Raw genomic sequence first — 16,243 nt, forward strand, 5'->3', positions numbered from 1 at the left:
CACTGTAAATTTTTTTGATGTGTGCATTTTGCTCAGAACAGCTTAAAAACTAACTGCTGTCCTCCCTCATCCTTTCCGCACTTTCTCCAGGGCTGAGGGGCAGGAACCAGTTTTGGGTTTTTCAACCCGATTTCTCACGGCGGCTGTGGCTTCAGCATCGGTACCTGCAGAAATTTCACCGGTCCCTTCCAACCGTGCTCTCATTTTAAATCCTTTCCGCTGGTTACGAACCATGAGCCAGGAACCTGACAGAGGTATTGTTTTGGCCGATAGACTTTTGTTTCCAAGAAATTTTCTTTCTGAAGCAGGGAAGGGGGGGAGGGTTCCCCCCCGCCTTCCAAAAGAGAGGAAGGTGTAGGAAAAACGTGGCTGCTGCCTTCATCTTTTTGAGGAGCAACCCCTGACGTGCCCTTTGTGGGGAGGAGGAGACAGAAATTGTTTAGTCCGTGCCACGTACGCTGGGGGTTCATTTGGGTGGGGGGGTTGCAAGTTGTGGTCTTGCTGCTTGAGGGTGGGATTTTCCCTGCCCTCCCTGCTGCTGTTGGAGGAGGGGGGCGCGTCTGTCCTTTGGGGAGTGGGATGGCACGGTATGGCACGGCACGGCACGGTATGGCACGGCACGGCACGGTATGGCACGGCATGGCACGGCACGGTATGGCACGGCACGGTATGGCACGGCACGGCATGGTACGGCACGGTATGGTATGGTATGGCACGGCATGGCACGGCACGGCATGGTACGGCACGGCATGGTACGGCACGGTATGGTACGGCACGGTATGGTGTGGTATGGCACGGTATGGTACGGCACGGTATGGCACGGCACGGTATGGTATGGCACAGTATGGTACGGCACAGTACGGCACGGCACGGTATGTCAGAGTATGGTATGTCAGAGTATGGTATGTCACAGTATGGTATGGCACAGTATGGTACGGCATGGTACGGCACGGCACGGTATGTCACAGTATGGTATGGCACAGTATGGTATGGCACAGTATGGTATGGTATGGCACGGCACGGTATGGCATGGCACGGTATGGCACGGCACGGTATGGTACGGCACGGTATGGTATGGCACGGTATGATATGGCACGGTATGGTATGGCACGGCACGGTATGGCACGGCACGGTATGGCACGGCACGGTATGGTATGGCACGGTATGGTATGGCACGGTATGGTATGGCACGGTATGGTATGGCACGGCACGGTATGGTATGACACGGTATGGTATGGCACGGCACGGTATGGCACGGCACGGTATGGCACGGCACGGTATGGCACGGCACGGTATGGTATGGCACGGTATGGTATGGCACGGCACGGCACGGTATGGCACGGTATGGTATGGCATGGCACGGTATGGTATGGCACGGTATGGTATGGCACGGCACGGCACGGCACGGTATGGCATGGCACGGCACGGCACGGCGGGAGCTGAATGCGCCGCGAACTACAACTCCCAGAAGGCTCCGCGGGGGAGCCCGGCCGCAGCAGCCAATCAGCGCCCGCCCTGCCGCCCTATAAAAGGCCACCGGAAGGCGCTTTCCCCCTCTCTGCTGATGGCGGCCCTGAGGGTCAGTGACGGGGCCACAATCCGCCGCCATCCGCCCTCCCCCGGGGCTCTCCCGCCGCTCGGCTTTGCCACATCGACGCCCCGCGGGTTCCGCGCCCGGACCGCGGCGCTTTGGGGCGTTCGGATGGGCTGTGAAGGGCAGCGCGGCCGCGGGAGGGCCTTGCTCCCTCCTTCCCACACCGGGCCCGGCGTGCGGGGAAGATGCCGGGGCCACCGTGGGTGAGTGACCGACCTCCGCGCCTCCTAAAAACTGAAAAAAACCAACCCCTATCCCGGGAGAACTAAAAAAAAAACCCCACCAAACCACCCTGGGAGAGGCGGCTGCTGGGCGGAGGAGCCCTACAGACCTGCCCGGCCCTATCGAAGCTGCGTCTGTCTCGGCGGTGTGGCAGATGCAGTCAAAAAGGAGCCGACAGTGAGGGGTTTTCCTCGACGGTCGCCGCTCAGTTTGAGCCTCTGTAACTGTCCGGCAACATTTCGGGAAAATACACGGGGCTGGGGAGGGGGCTGCCAGGCCGAGGGGCTGGGCCCTGGCTGTGTGGAGGTGCCTGGGGGTGGCAGTTACCCCGAACACCCCCTTCTGGGGTCTTAGGTGGTGGGTATCGCGGCTTTTCTGTTGTTTTAAGATAACTTTTTCTGTCTCCGAATCTATCTGAAGCTCAAGACTGTACTCTTCCCCAGCAGCATCCCGGCCCAGAAGGTGATCCCGGTGTGCAGGATGGCTGGCGACGGCCTCCGCTCACCACCGTTGGGCAGGTGAGATGTGCAATCCAGGCTCTGGAGTCTCCCCTTATCCCGGGAATTCGGTCGCCTTCACGGCCTCCCTTGGCCGGAGCAGCAGCGTTTCCTGGCCCTCTGCTAGCAGATACTGCCACGTGTCTCTCCAGTCATTAAGAACTCCAGAATCATCTTATTTCTTGCTCTATCAAGATCATGTGTGGGTGGGACAAGGGGATTTGCTCTCTCCAGCAGCGCTGGGCCTGGCTAGTGGCAGAACTGGGGATCAGATCTGATCCAAAGCCAGCGGATCACTCTGCCTTCGCTCCATCTGACGCTCCGGAGCTGGGGTGGGCTTCGCCAGGCGAGCTCAGTGGTGACGCTGCATGTTTATCCAAGAGCTGTGGCTCCGTGCGATAGCTACAGGTCTCCAACAACATGCAAGAGCAACGGGAAGGTCTTTGACTGCTGGGCCTCTTTTGCCTGTTGCTGTCACTCGCCCCTCCTATATATTTTCAGGAATTAGGGTGTATCTCCTTGTGATGACGTGTACTCGGGAGTCCGCAGCCTGTTGCTGACATCGTGGGGGGGGTTTGCGATGTCTTCCAGGGTTGCTTGGTGTTTCGGAGGTTGCTCGGCCGATGGCCTTCCTGCCGGATAGAGCCAAGGTGAGAACACGTCCTTGTCAGAGCTCTGTAGCCTGTCCCTCCAGATCCCTTTCCCATCAGATCTGAATACCGATCTTGTGGTCGAAAAAGGAGGAAAAATAAAATTCAAACTGGTCTCGGCCTCTTTGCTGGTGGAACGCGGCTCTGAGAGGGGCCAGTTGGAAGACAAGGCTGTGTTGGCCTCGCTCCATCGGGAGGGCGGTGGTGGGGGGGGAGTGAAACCCCCTGGTCGAGAGAAGGGATAAATGTTGATGGGATCCATCGATTCCAGTGACCTGTTGACTTCAGATACTTACCGTGGCTCTGTTTTTTTTCAGGAATTACTTGTTTAGGCACAAAGGCCGAGAGCTTGTGGGCCCCCGTCCCCGGTGAAGGGATTCGGTTTGTTTTCCTTAGGGCCTGAACGTGAAGCCGTGACGTGGAGCACGTGAGTGTCCTCTGGGGGCAGTTGCCGGGTGTTTGGTGTGGGGAGCGGGGTCTCGCCGGTCCTGGAGGACAAAGGACAGTTTGTGCTGTCTGTGCTGGAAGTGGCCAGTCCTTAGTCTGGGCTTTGCAGGTGGGAATGATCGACTTCATTAGGAAAGATTTTTAATTGGGCAGGCTGTTAGTTGTAGGGCAGAGCGTAGGTGAGATTGGTAGCACCACGCTGAGCGCAGCCTGGTCCGTGATGACTCCTCTCTTGGGAGACTGTTGGATGAATCCTGCGGATATGGGGCTGAGGCCAGGCGTGAACGACCTAAAATCACTGCGCGGTGCGGAGAGTTCCGTAACGCAGGTGAAATCTGAAGTGATGCCGAGTGAAACAGCTCTCCATTCAGGCTGCGTTATTTGGTACCCCTCCGTAGGTCTAAGCAGAGCTGCGATGAGCCACTCCCTGAGGGTTTTGGTGCTGCAGCGCAGGGTCTGGTGGTTCTCCAGCCGTCTCCTCCTGAAGCGGGAGCTCTGCGTGACCGGATCCTGACTCCTTCCTGGGTGCTGAGCTCCCCACGTGGGAACAGCCGCCCTGGGTGCTGCTGCTGAAGCTCCTGTTTGACCATGCGGTGTGGAGGAACCATCCCTTTCGTGGAGTTTTGTCAGGAGAAGAGCTTGGGCGAGGGTCTGGATATAAAATATTTTGAGGGTGAATAAATGTAATCGCTTGAAACTCTTGCTGTGTCTCCTGTGCTCTTGTTTGGGGTGCGTCAGTCTGGGGCACTCAGCTGGTGTTCTGTGGAAGTTAGTGCTCCACAGCAGGGAGTTACAGCCTGAGGGAGCTGATGCAGAAGCCCTTTGCGTGCCAGAGCTGCGTGATCAGGAGCTGGTTTTCTGCTTTCCCTTCCTCCAGACGCCGGAGCTTCCCCCTCTGCAGCACTGGGAACACCGGAAAGCTGCCTGGGAGGCAGCGGAGGTGCGTGGGATGGCTCCTGCCCTGGCAGAGGCAGCATCTTGCAGCGTAGCCAGCACTGCGCCTCGGGTTGTCCGTTTTCTCCCGACAGAGAACAAATTTGGGTGAAAACAGCCCCAGAGCTGTCACAGGGGTGCGTTGGTCCTTGTCCCTGTGCAGACGGCAGGAGAGGGAGGGCCACGCTGGGACAAAGTCCCGGTGACAGTGACCAGGGCTGTTTGCAGAAACACCTTTGTCCGGGGCAGCGGGGTCGGTGCCTCGGGCCCTTTTCTCCCCTGGGGGCTCGCGAGCCCCTTTCCCGCAGAGGACCAGCCCCTCTGCCACAGCGTGTTTGTACCCCCGCGGCCCAGCTGTCCCCATCCTTGTCACCAAAACCAGGTGGCGGGGCAGAGCTGGCGTGTGACGCCAGAGATGATGTCCTGGGGGTGGGAGGACAAGGACAGAGCCGGTGGCTTCTCCCTCCTCCCCAGGACGGTTTGTTTGTCTGTCTGGGTGGGTGTGAGGCCAGAGCTGTCCCCGTGCGCAGGGAAGGTGCTGCGAGGTGGGACAAGGGTGGAGACGTGTCCCCAGCCCCGCCAGCACAGCAAAGCCCGGCCGGATCTGGGGCCGGTGAATCTGGCCTCACTGGACACAGCTGCCGGCATGGGGACGGCACCGGGTCCCTCCCAGACCCCCGACCCTGGGGGACACTACCAGTTCCGTGTCATCGTGCTGGGGGATGCGGCCGTGGGGAAGTCGTCGCTGCTGCGCTGCTTCGCAGAGGGGCCGGGCGGGGGGGGTGGCGGGGCGGCCACCCCCTGCCCCACGGTTGGCGTGGAGTTCTACAGCCGCACTGTCCCGCTGCCGCCCGCCGGCAAGGCCAAGCTGCAGCTCTGGGACACGGCCGGCCAGGAGAGGTTCAGGTGAGGTGGGGACGGGGACACAGCACCCGTGCAGGACCCCAGCACCCAGCTGACTTGTCTCCCCCACCCTGGGGTGGGCGTAAAGTCTGCAGCCGGGTGTGTGGGGACAGGCAGCAATGGCTCGCTGGGACGGTGACGCCTTAGGGGCGGTTGCAACCTTGTGTTGAGCTTGCGGCAAAGTCGGAGCCGGTTTTGGGGGGCAGCTAAAGGAGCAGGGCTGGGTGCTGGTCCTGGGGTGCTGGTCCTGGGGTGCGGGTCCTCGGGTGCCGTGGGCTGGGGCCAGGTGATTTCCTTCCTGATTGCATCAGGCTGGAGCCAGGAGTTCCTGGGAGCGTGAAAGAGGCTCAAATGGGGTGCGAAGGGCTGAAGAGCTGGGTGCTGGGGCTGGAGCCAGGCGTCCCACGCTGCCCCCAGCCCTGGGAGGTTTTTGGGGGCCCCAGGGTTGGTCTAGGGGTGCCCCATTTCTGCTCAGCGCTCAGCTCCATCAGCACCCGCCCCTGGGTGCTGCCCCATCCCCACTGCACCCCGGGCTGTGGGGGGAATGGAGGGACCCCCAATCCCCTGTGAAACCCCACAGGTCTCCTCTGGACCCCCCCAGTCTGGGGGGAGGTGGTGCTGAGCAGAAAGCGGGGTGCAAATGGTCCAGGCAGGTCTCCCCTTCCTGCTCCCGAGATCCCAGCTGGGACCTGAAATCCCCCGAGCCCTGTCCTGGGGAAGTGGGCACGGGGGGCTGGCGGGTGCTGGGGTGTCCCGTTCCCCCCCCCCCCCCCAAAACCCCGCCGGTGTGCCCAGGTCCATCACCAGGTCCTTCTACCGGAGCGCGGCGGGGGTGCTGCTGGTGTTCGACCTCACCAACCGGGCGTCCTTCGAGCACGTCCCCGAGTGGTACCACGAAGCCGCCGGGGACCGGCCCCCCGCCTTCGTCCTGGTGGGACACAAGTGTGACCTGGCGGCCGAGCGAGCCGTGTCGGCGGAGGAGGCCGGGCACCTGGCCGCCACGCTGGGCATGGCCTTCGTGGAGACCTCGGCCCGCAGCAACTTCAACGTGGAGCTGGCCTTCCAGACGCTGGCGGGGGGCATCCAGCGGGCGCTGGGGCCAGGGGGGTTCATCCCTCACCGGGGCTGCGGCGCCGTCAGGCTCATCCCCAGCCGGAGCCGCCGCCAGCCCCCGGCGCAGGGGGAGCCCCGGGAGCGGTGCGGGTGCTGATGGGGGGGTGGGGGGGACGCAGGACCCTCCACCCACCCACGGGGATGTTTCTCTCCCCACCCAGCACCCTGCAGCCCCCTGCCCTCGGGCGATGCGCGGGCCTGCATCCCCACCCAGGCTCGCCTTTATTTCAATCCTTAATTTGCAGAGGGTCTGAAAAAAACAATACTCCCCTGCAGGAGTGTTTTTAATAAACCGGAGGCTTTTCCACACTAAATAAAGGCTGTGCCGATCACCAGACCCCCTGGCAGGGGCACACCGCTGTGCTCAACCCGTGACGTGGGGGATGTTCTGCTTTGGGTGGGTGGGGGGGTCACTGGTGGGGTAACACGCCGGCCGTGTCTGCACATGGCCGTGTCACTTGATGGGCCTCGTGTCCCATGGCCACCCCCAGGGAAAATGGGACCAGCCCCCCCCTCCGAGCGCTTCCAGCTGGATGGAGCCCAGATAAAGGGAGCAAAGGGGCCACCCAGCACCCATGGCGGGTGGGAACGCCTCCTGGGTGGAGGAGCGGAGGCGCCCGGCGCTGCCTGCCCGTACATGCGCCCGGCGTGGGGGCGGCGGGTCCCGGCAGACGGCGGAGGCACCGATGGAGCCGCGGTGGCAATACCAGTTCCGGGTGATCATGCTGGGGGACTCAACGGTGGGGAAATCCTCGCTGCTGCGGCGCTACACCGAGGGCGTTTTCCTGGACGCCGTCAATGAGACGGTGGGGGTGGACTTCTACGTCCAGTTCGTGGAGCTGGAGCCGGGGCTGCGGGTGAAGCTGCAGTTCTGGGACACGGCCGGGCAGGAGCGGTTCAGGTGGGTCCAGCCCTGGCCCGTGGGGTGGGGAGGGGTGATGGAGCCAGGCATCCCCTTGGATTTGGGGTGCTGGGGGTGATTCCCAACCCCGGGGAGAACCTGGGTAGGGCTGTGTTCCCGCCGGTCCCTTTGCTGGAGGAGCCCCATGGGTGAGGAACCACGATGCCCAACACCGGGCAGGCTGCAGGGGCCCGGATGCACCAAAGCCAGGGGTGTCCCCAGGGACAGGAGCCTTGGTCCCGCCCTTGCTCCAGCTCCAAAGGGGGTACGGGACACCCCCCCCCCCCCCAAGCCCCCCCTCTGCCCCCCCCTCGGCTGCAGAGGGCTGGGGGAGGAGGCTGGGAACCCACTGGGAGCTGGGAAAGCATCTTCCTCAGCTCAGCTGCCAGGAGCCGTCACACCTCAGTGCTGGGGCTGCTCACCGCCGGCCCGGCTGGGGACGTGGCTGCAGGGGACGGGAGAGCCCCGGGGACGTGGCTGCAGGGGATGGACGAGCTTTGGTGGCCGAGCAGGGACAGAGCTGCTGGCCCACTTGCTGATACAGCCAACAGGACGCTTATCCTCCCGCCTACGGCGGCTTGGGAGCAGTGTGCCCGTTCCAGGGGCAGGACACGGCTGGGGCCGCTCTGCAGGCGGGGGAGATGCTGCCCGAGGGGGACAGGGGCGCCCCGGGGGCTGCTCACCCCCCTTCTCTTTGCGCCCCAGGTCCGTGACTCGCTCCTACTACCGCAACTCGGCCGGGGGGATGCTGCTGTTCGACCTCACCAACCGCGCGTCCTTCGAGAGCGTCCGGCGGTGGCACCGGGAGGTGACGGACACGATCCAGCCGTTCCATATCGTCTTCTTGCTGGTGGGGCACAAGAGTGACCTGGCAGGGCAGCGGCGGGTGGGCAGGAAGGAGGCAGAGAAGCTGGCGGCCTCGCTGGGGGTGCAGTACGTCGAGACCTCGGCCAAGGACGCCAGCAACGTGGTCCAGGCTTTCCAGACGTTGACCTTGGCCATCTACCAGGCGCTGCAAACGGGGCGGCTGGCTCCCACCGAGGCGTGGGACGGGGTGAAGAGCAGCGTCCCGCTGCCGGCGCCGCTCAAGACTCGGGCGCCGGGGAAGGGAGAGAAGCAGAAGAGATGCTCGTGCTAGAGCTGGGGACACCGGCGGGGCTGGGACGCGCTCGGCTCTGCCCACGGCCACGCACGGGAGGTGAGGCGGAGATGGAGCGGCCGGGGCGCAGGCAGGAGCAGCGAGCGACTGCAGGGGAGCATTAAACCCCCGCTGGTCACCTCTCTGCCTGCTCGTGTCTTCCTGGGGACGGGGAAGCAGCCAGCGCCGAGGCTGCCCGTGGGAAGGGTGACATCCCCGGGCAGGATGGGGCAGCGGTCTGCAGAGAGGCGGGTGTCACCCCCCCGCCCCGCTTCTTCTATTGTCTCTCCAAACCCCTTTCCACAAGGTTGTCCCCATCCCCCTGAAAGCAACCGTGGGTCCTCCCGGGGTCCTGCGTCAGATCGGTGTCGTTACCTGACCCGTTCACTCCGAGCTCTCCTCCGCGCCGGGGGAGGACAAAGCGCTCTGGTCTGAGCAGCAGCTCCCCGGGGCACGCCGAGCTGGAGCAGCCCCTGAACAACTCCACGTCCCTCGGCCCCGAGCGCCGGGCAGGCTGGTCTCGCCAGAGAGGCTGCGTGTCTTTACCGCGCTCCCCGGGCTCCTTAGCAGGCACTTACGGCTTCTGACATGCCGTTCGGAGTTATTGCAGCCGCGGCGGTTTCCCTGAAGGTAGCGGGGGGCCGAGGGCACGGCCCCAAACCGAGCAGGGACCCCGCGGGCACGGGCCAGCGTCCCCGCTGCGCCGGAGGGGTTGCAGAGCTGCCGGCTCCCTCCTCACCACCACAAACGGCACCTGCGGCTTCTCTGACAACGACTGAGCGGGAACAGGAACAGGAACAGGCGGGGGGGACGTGGCTGTTGTGTCCCTGACAAGCAGGGAACCGGGATCGCCTCGATTTCCCTCTCCTCGGGGCCCAAACGTCCCAAGCGACGAGCAAATTACTCGCCCTGGGCTGGACGCAAAGAGGAGAAGCCGCCTGCCCAGCGCTATCAGTGCAGCAGAGGACGGTCAAATCCTTCCCCTTGCTTCAAAGCCCCGGGCAGGAGATCTCTCACCAGAGCAGCACCGCGCACAGAACCCAGGCAAAGGTGGGGGCCGTCCGTTTCGCTCGCGATTCCTCCGCGCGGCATTTGAACAGCACAAGACCGCGTCAGGGTTTTAGATTAATAATTTCTTTATTCATGTAAAACAAACGCAAGTATTTATATAAACACTGACATTACAAAGTACTGGAGCAGGTAGGGGCAGAAAGGAGGAAACAAAAACCTCTACAGATGCTTCTAATACTGTCCCACACACGATCAAATGCTCTGTCCCTTGGATAATCACTTATACGATAAATCACTTTCAAGTCACAAATAAAAGTCTTTGTTTTGAGATACGTTGCGCTCTTAGGGGGAATGAGGAAGGGGGCGTAGAATGTTTTTGGCAGATCTCATAAAGTCAAGATATTGCTGCACCGTTAATAAAAAATATATGCTTCTCTGTAAAGCATTAAAAAAAATATCCCATGGATGGCATCGTGGAGAGGCAGATATCCCAAACCGCACTGGCATCTTCTCCCAGCTCTTCCCAGGGGCTATTTCTTGGTAGTTTTGCGAATCAGTGCCATTCTCTGTAACGAGAGAGAGACAAACGTGGGAAGCCGAGCGTCTCAGACAAGGTTGCTGCAAAACAACCCGTAGCCGCGCAGGAACAAGGTCTCTGGGGTTCTCTCGGGACACTGCCTGACTTGTTTCCACACAGGTCTTTCAAGTCTGTTTGAATTTTAACGTGGTCCCCAAGTCAGAGCCAGAGGAAAAGAACGTCTGTGCTCCTCTCCTCGACACCCGGGGCTGGGAAGCGAAACACCAGGACGAGTGAGGGGCGACAGGATTAAGCAGCGCACGGGATCGAACCCCACTTCAGGGTCTGAACTCCAGCGGCTCCTGCAAAGCAGCTCCTTCCCTGGCTCTGACCGTACGCTCAAAAAGCGATGGCCTGATTCAGTTAAAGCAAAATTAAGGGGGGGAAAAAAAACCCCAAAGCTGCCCAGCTCCGATCTACAGCTGAAATTCCAGATCAACAGTGCTCTCTGCTAAACCTTCCCAGGCTTTTAGGCTTTACAGCCCCAGGAACTTGAGCCCTGTCAAAGAGTCCCACGCTTCACCTGAACATCCAGCCCCGGAGCGGTTTAACCCCCCATGCCCGGGTACGGAGGTTCTCCTGAACGGCAGGAGTCGGCAGCGTGCTTTCAGTCCCTTCGGCGCAAAGACAGAGCGCGGGAGGCAGCTGACAAGTTCCTGTCTGCAGCTCGCAGGTGGTTTTTGGCCCTTCCAAGTTGGGCTGCCCTCCAGACAGCCGGTCCTGCTGCTCCTCTTGGGGCACAGCCGGCACCGCACCACCACAGAGGAGCCAGAGCAACCTCAATCCTCTCTGCACAAATGGGCGAGGAGACTCCGGAAGTTATTTCAATTGGAAAGAGGCTACAAATTCACGTCCAACTTGGAAGAGGCTACAAATTCACGTCCTGCAGGAATCCAAGACTACCCTTCCCCGTACCAGGCCCCTACCACACGATTCTCAGCGTTTCTGAGGGCTCCTTACCTGTTTGTGAGCTTCTGTAGTGCAGGCTTTTTTGTAGGGCCTGATTTCTTCAGAACCAAAGCCCGGGATCCACATGTTCCACTGACGCTCTGGAAGAGAAAGCGCGAGTCAGCGTGCTCTACCCCAACCACCCGCCGCAAGAGCGGCCTCGTCATCACGAGCGTACCGGCAGCACGCTCACAAAATTTGGAGAGGGGATGGTTAGAGGAAGACGCCCCGTTCATCCCCGGATTATTAAGTAGCAATGAATTAGTAGCCACTCATGGTTTTCCACCCCAACACTGCGGCCGTGCCCTGACTTCAGCTCTCAGCTGAGGGGAAAAAATAAAAATCACTCACCGAGATGCAACTGGACGTCTTTCACTTCCAGGGTGTTTGACTTGCGATGCCGTGCAAGCTGACAGGCAGCCGTCACCACGCTCTCTATGAAATCATCGGCAATCTGCAGCAGCATCTGTGGCAGAACAAGGACAACAGCCAGTTTTATCAGTACTAAGCAGAGGAAATTATGCGGAAAGTATGAAAATGAACCCGCAGAAGCTAGTATTTCAAGGGCGTTTGCTACAAAGGGTTTTAAAACCCTTCTTTGACACTGGGATGGAGAAACAGACAGGGATGGCTGAAGGCTGCAGCGAACGCAAGGATACAGAAGCGTAAAACGAACCAACCCTCCCTGCCTCGGACAAAGGTCCGTGAAAAATCCCAGATTAGCTCTTTCTGCGGCCCCCCGCTGCGGGTTGGTACCTACTTCCTCCACGTCTTCATCCAGCTGCTCGTTCGGATCCACCTCACGCACCAGGTCCTGCAATTTCTTCTTGGTTAAAACCTGAGCGCCGGGGAGAAAAGGAACGATTTACTGCCCTACTTCAGCAAAGCAGCTGCCCACACAGCACAGCCCCAAAAACCCTCCTCCCCTGCTACCCCAAGTCACACGCATTTGTTATCAGTTCGGGAATGCCAGAGATAAGAAATATCAGGCGTTACAGAGTCATTTTCAAGCACAGTGGTTGCTCTGAACAGAAAGTGGAATGCAGCAGGTCAGGAGAAAAAAGTCTCTTGCACTAAACTGGCACTAAAATGTCACTGGCTGAAGCAAAGCTGCTGCCAAGAGGGGACAAAGGCAAAACTGGAAGTCTTCAGAGGCAGACAGCAAGCACCAGAAATGTCTCGGTGACTAAACTGGTGCTCAGGGCACAAAGGAAGTGTTTCCAAGGCTCTAGCGCTCATGAGGGTTCATGTTTCAAAGGGAAGACAGAGATATGTGAGGGCTGGGTTATTCTGGGGCAGAAGGCAGCACCCCTCAGCCCAAACATGGCAGGGAGCAGGAATTTTACTGCGGAACACCACCGCTTGGTCTTACGGGATATGGATGAAGGTGATCACCGCCGGTCTGTCAGCCTGGTGAGATAAACCAGACGTACATGGCTGAGTGACACCAGGGGAAATTCCTGCCCTTCCCGGTTCCTTTACATCAAGGGTAGAAAATATCCCAATCACACCCCCAATATACCTTTTCCTAAGACTGAAAAACACACCAAAAAACTCTACACCTCCACTGTCTGTACCCCATCCACACTGAAAGCACCTGGGAGGGAAGGAAGGAATACACGACAACGTTCGCTCACTCAGTAACCGATACTGTCACAGCCATTAAGGTTTTGCCGGTAATTTAAGGAAGGAGAGGAATTAAGCCCCAGGCAGGTCTGAGCATCTCCCCCGTTGTCCTAAAGTTGGGGATGAAATTACCTGGTTGCTTTCAGGACTGAGCCGTCCTCCTCCGCTGGGCGTCCCAGGCATCTTTGCCACCGCGGTGCTGTTGGCCATGGAGCTCTGCGGTGGAGTGCTGGCTGGTTCTGGCTTTATCGAGGAGAAGTTGGAGAGGTTGATCAAGGTAGATGGGCCAAACTGGTTCATAATCTGTTGGGCTTTAGCTTTTAGATCATAAAGCTTATCTAGGTCCTGCTTCTTCTTGGGGTTGTGGGGACCCAAACCAATCAACTGGAAAAGCAAAGGAAAGCCACAGTTAGCAAACAGTGAGGGAATTCAACGGGGGCATCACATCGTTGTCCGCAGTAAACCGCAGTGTCCTGGCAGGGCCCAGAGGTTTGCAGAAGATCGGGTCTCGCTGGACGCAGCGAGAAAGGAAGAACGTTTAGAAGAAGAGAAAAACATTCCTTGGTAGGTGGAACATGAAGTTTGCCCCGGGAAGCACAGCGGCCACACGCAGCGCATTGACAAGAGGGGGCAGCTCTGCAGCGGTGCTGACCTGCCTGCTCGTTCCTCGGGCCGAATCCCACCCGTGTGTCACCCCACCCGCGTGTCACCCCTCGCCCTCCGGCCAAGGCCCTTCCTGAACACGTTTCACTCAGATCGCAAACAGCTTTGAGGAAGAGACCAGGCAAAGGAGATTTAACTAAAGGCCACGGCTCGCTCCCGCAGCGGCAACGCAGGGGAACGGCAGGCGCAGCGTTGGAGCCTTCATCTCCAAACTCCACGGGCCTGAGAAGACGACAGGGTTCAGGTTCCCTCGGGGGTCTGCCGTAGGCGGGAGGGCTTGTTTTTGGCAACACCGCGCCTCAAGGCCGGCCTGCAGCGATTCCTCGATGCAAGCTTGACAGCACAGGGTTCGTTTTTGGTTCCGAGAGCCCAAGTCCGGGTACTTCGAGGCAACGCGACAGAGAAACACACGCGCACACCCACACCTTGGGTTTGTTCTTCCCACACCTGGCAACCGACAGCCACGGGAAACGAAGTCAGATTTACTGAGCTGTTAACGGTGAACCAGAAATGGGTTGTGGCGGCTTAACTGGTTACTCAGATCTTCCACGTTTACCCTTCGGTGCCTGAAGTTATTCGGGTTATCGGCCACCGAGGTAACACACAGACTGACTGGCAACTACTACATTTCATGGCTGGAAGGCTCTAAAATCCAGGCTCAAAGAAGCTCTGCTGCGACGGCTGCAGCAGCTGCTGTTGGGCCCAGACGATGGGCGAGAAGAAGCCACTCAGAGCAGCCGCCTTCTCTGAAAAGCCCGTGCGTTCGGGGTGAACTCACTTGGAAGAAAAGAAGAGAGTTTGTTTAAACAGCTTTAGAGCATGTGCGCAAAGCAATGAACAGAGCATCTGCTACCTGAGCTACAAACAGACATCTTTCCCCTTGTCGGAGCAAGCTTTGTTAGTTTGGATTAATTCATACCAAAACACACGCCAGGAATCACACAGTACTTAGAAGCGGCTGCTTTAGTGCTTCATTCCAAGGCACACTCATGCACTGCTGCGCCTACAGACACGGAGCCCTTTTAGGAGAATTTATATCCTTCTGTAGCACCCTCAGCAAGTGTCTAGCTCAATTTTAGCTGAATTAACGGTGGAAATCCATTACAGTCACAGCCTAAAACGCCTCAGCTGGCATTTCTGGACAAGGAGCTCAGCACAAGATCCGGAGGGACTTCAGTGTGTTAGTCTTGGCTTTAGCTTAGGCTGATCTTGGGCTCTTCACCCCACGCCTCGTTTTACAAATCCACAAAGCAGGAATTCTTACCCACCATGCACGGGAGAAAGCTCCGAAATCCTTGGGCAAAAAGCACTTTATTACCATAAAGTCATTTCGTTCATTTATTTCTGGATCTTATCGCACCCTTTGCGTGCCGTTAAGATCGCCAAACGCAAAACTTAACGGGATGCGCAGATTCCCGGGACAAATCCCACATGCCGGCCCCGTGCCAAGCCCCGGCGCTTTACTTACAGCTATCTGAGTGTCTAGATCTTTAATTACATCAGCAACCGCTGTGGGGCCAGCGAACGGAGAGGCCATTTTCCAAAGCCTTCCCAGTACGTCAGCAGTCAGCGTTAACCTACTCTCGCTTCCTCCTCTTCCACATAACTCTCATTCCTACAGGAACACCAGATATTTTTCGTATCACCCATTCTATCGTAAGATCGCGAGAAGAAAGAGTTTCACACAAGAGACCACGTGTTGTCCTTCCTATGTCATGAGAGGGTTCATCTATCGGAAGATATTACAGAGTGGCGAGCAGCACGTGAGCGTACGCTGCTGCGGAAGACGAGGCATCTCCCCGGATCCTGAAGCGGGAGTAGAAATTTGACCGAATCCCATTTTTCTGTCAGAAGACAGAGCGTCTCGGTATCTGCTGTCAGCAGCGACGTGCAGGTGAGCCCAGAACTCTGCAACAGCGGCTTCCCTTCGTGACAGGAATCGGTCTGGTGGCTGTAATTAGCGCCACCGACCCGCTGGAACTCGTTAGCATTGACAGCCCAGGGTTCTAGCTGTAATTACAGTCTATGTTAAAGCCAAACAAACTTTCTTGGGTTTTCCTTCAGTTATAAACGTGAGACAAAGTCCTCCCCCACGCTGCCAGAGGAAGCACCTGTCCAAGCCCTTACCCATTGGGCGCGCTAGCTACAAGGGAACGAAGCAGAAAGTCCTTTATTTTTTCCCTGGGGGTGTGTGTTAGATGCCGAAGGGTAACCCAAACCTCCTTCCTCCTCGCCACAGCTTCCAGCTTCGCGTCGCACCCCCGAAGCGCCCGCACTCGGCACCCAGGGGGGCGGCAGCCCCACGCACGCCGCTCAGGGTGATTTTCTTCCAGCAGCTTCTCAACCACCAGCTTCAAAAGGTCACCAGCCCCACGACTGCCCGCGGGGAACGGCGTTACGGGGCCGCAGGAAACAGCCCCGTGGAAAACGGGAAGGCCAAGGTCACCGACACCGCCCCGCGCCGGGCAGGGCCCCGCCTGTCAGGGCCGCGGGGTCACCCCTCGGACCCCGGGACTCTTCCCCCACGCCGGCTGCTGCCCGCCACACGGGCGAGGGAGCTGAACACCGGATCCAGGCCCGGCCCATCGCGGGGAGCGGCGGGGCACGGCCTGCCGCGCCCACCCCCGGGCCGCTTCTGCGTTTTAGACTGTAAAAGCCGGTGGAAAGCAGCCGGAGCCTCCCGCCACCGGGGGAAAGACACACACACACCCAACCCCCGGCCCCGAGCGCCCTCCCCGCCGCCCCGTACCTCCCCATGACCCGCGGGCGGACCGAGGCACCGCCGCCGGCTGCGCTCCCTCCGCCGCACACCCCGAGCCCTTCCGGGGGCACCGCCCGCCGCCACCCGGAAGCGCTTCCAGCGCCGCCAATCGGAAGGGAGCCTGGCTGCGCATGCGCGCCGCACCGCCCGCGAAAGGAGCCCCCGCTCCTCGGTGAAGGAGCGGCGGGAAAACGTCCCAGCATGCCCCGCGCGATTTGCATATCGCTTGTGCGCCGGCGAGGCGGGAAAACGGCGGGTT

At 59.5% G+C, this 16,243-nt stretch overlaps 3 protein-coding genes, 1 long non-coding RNA gene and 4 other non-coding genes across 8 annotated transcripts; 7 read left to right on the forward strand and 1 right to left on the reverse strand.

The window, feature by feature from the left end:
- The first annotated feature begins 1,927 nt into the window (after window positions 1-1,927).
- On the forward strand, window positions 1,928-2,071 carry LOC142604878 (small nucleolar RNA SNORA16B/SNORA16A family). Its single transcript, XR_012838717.1, has one exon. It is a non-coding gene; the product is annotated as a small nucleolar RNA SNORA16B/SNORA16A family (small nucleolar RNA).
- A 103-nt stretch (window positions 2,072-2,174) lies between these two features.
- On the forward strand, window positions 2,175-4,112 carry LOC142604831 (uncharacterized). The gene is made up of 4 exons (XR_012838670.1): window positions 2,175-2,334; window positions 2,905-2,963; window positions 3,281-3,390; window positions 3,809-4,112. It is a non-coding gene; the product is annotated as an uncharacterized LOC142604831 (long non-coding RNA).
- LOC142604866 (small nucleolar RNA SNORA44) lies at window positions 2,678-2,808 on the forward strand. The gene has a single exon (XR_012838706.1). It is a non-coding gene; the product is annotated as a small nucleolar RNA SNORA44 (small nucleolar RNA).
- On the forward strand, window positions 2,999-3,134 carry LOC142604868 (small nucleolar RNA SNORA61). The gene has a single exon (XR_012838707.1). It is a non-coding gene; the product is annotated as a small nucleolar RNA SNORA61 (small nucleolar RNA).
- On the forward strand, window positions 3,620-3,690 carry LOC142604874 (small nucleolar RNA SNORD99). The gene has a single exon (XR_012838713.1). It is a non-coding gene; the product is annotated as a small nucleolar RNA SNORD99 (small nucleolar RNA).
- Window positions 4,113-4,989: 877 nt separating the features above from the next.
- Window positions 4,990-6,456, forward strand: RAB42 (RAB42, member RAS oncogene family). The gene is made up of 2 exons (XM_075773920.1): window positions 4,990-5,249; window positions 6,042-6,456. The coding sequence occupies exons 1-2, from the start codon at window positions 4,990-4,992 to the stop codon at window positions 6,454-6,456; spliced, it is 675 nt and encodes a 224-aa protein (XP_075630035.1).
- Window positions 6,457-6,955: 499 nt separating this feature from the next.
- LOC142604811 (ras-related protein Rab-39B-like) lies at window positions 6,956-8,470 on the forward strand. The gene is made up of 2 exons (XM_075773901.1): window positions 6,956-7,260; window positions 7,966-8,470. Exons 1-2 carry the CDS (start codon window positions 7,046-7,048, stop codon window positions 8,396-8,398), a joined length of 648 nt encoding a protein of 215 aa, XP_075630016.1. The 5' UTR covers window positions 6,956-7,045; the 3' UTR covers window positions 8,399-8,470.
- A 1,046-nt stretch (window positions 8,471-9,516) lies between these two features.
- Window positions 9,517-16,205, reverse strand: TAF12 (TATA-box binding protein associated factor 12). The gene is given in 7 exon segments (XM_075773988.1): window positions 9,517-9,975; window positions 10,947-11,035; window positions 11,286-11,400; window positions 11,695-11,772; window positions 12,693-12,944; window positions 15,973-16,082; window positions 16,085-16,205. Coding segments are annotated over 7 exon segments (801 nt in total). The 3' UTR covers window positions 9,517-9,939.
- Between the last annotated feature and the right edge of the window lie 38 nt (window positions 16,206-16,243).

Source organism: Balearica regulorum, chromosome 22 (genome assembly GCF_011004875.1).
Source record: "Balearica regulorum gibbericeps isolate bBalReg1 chromosome 22, bBalReg1.pri, whole genome shotgun sequence".
Lineage (NCBI taxonomy): Eukaryota > Metazoa > Chordata > Aves > Gruiformes > Gruidae > Balearica > Balearica regulorum.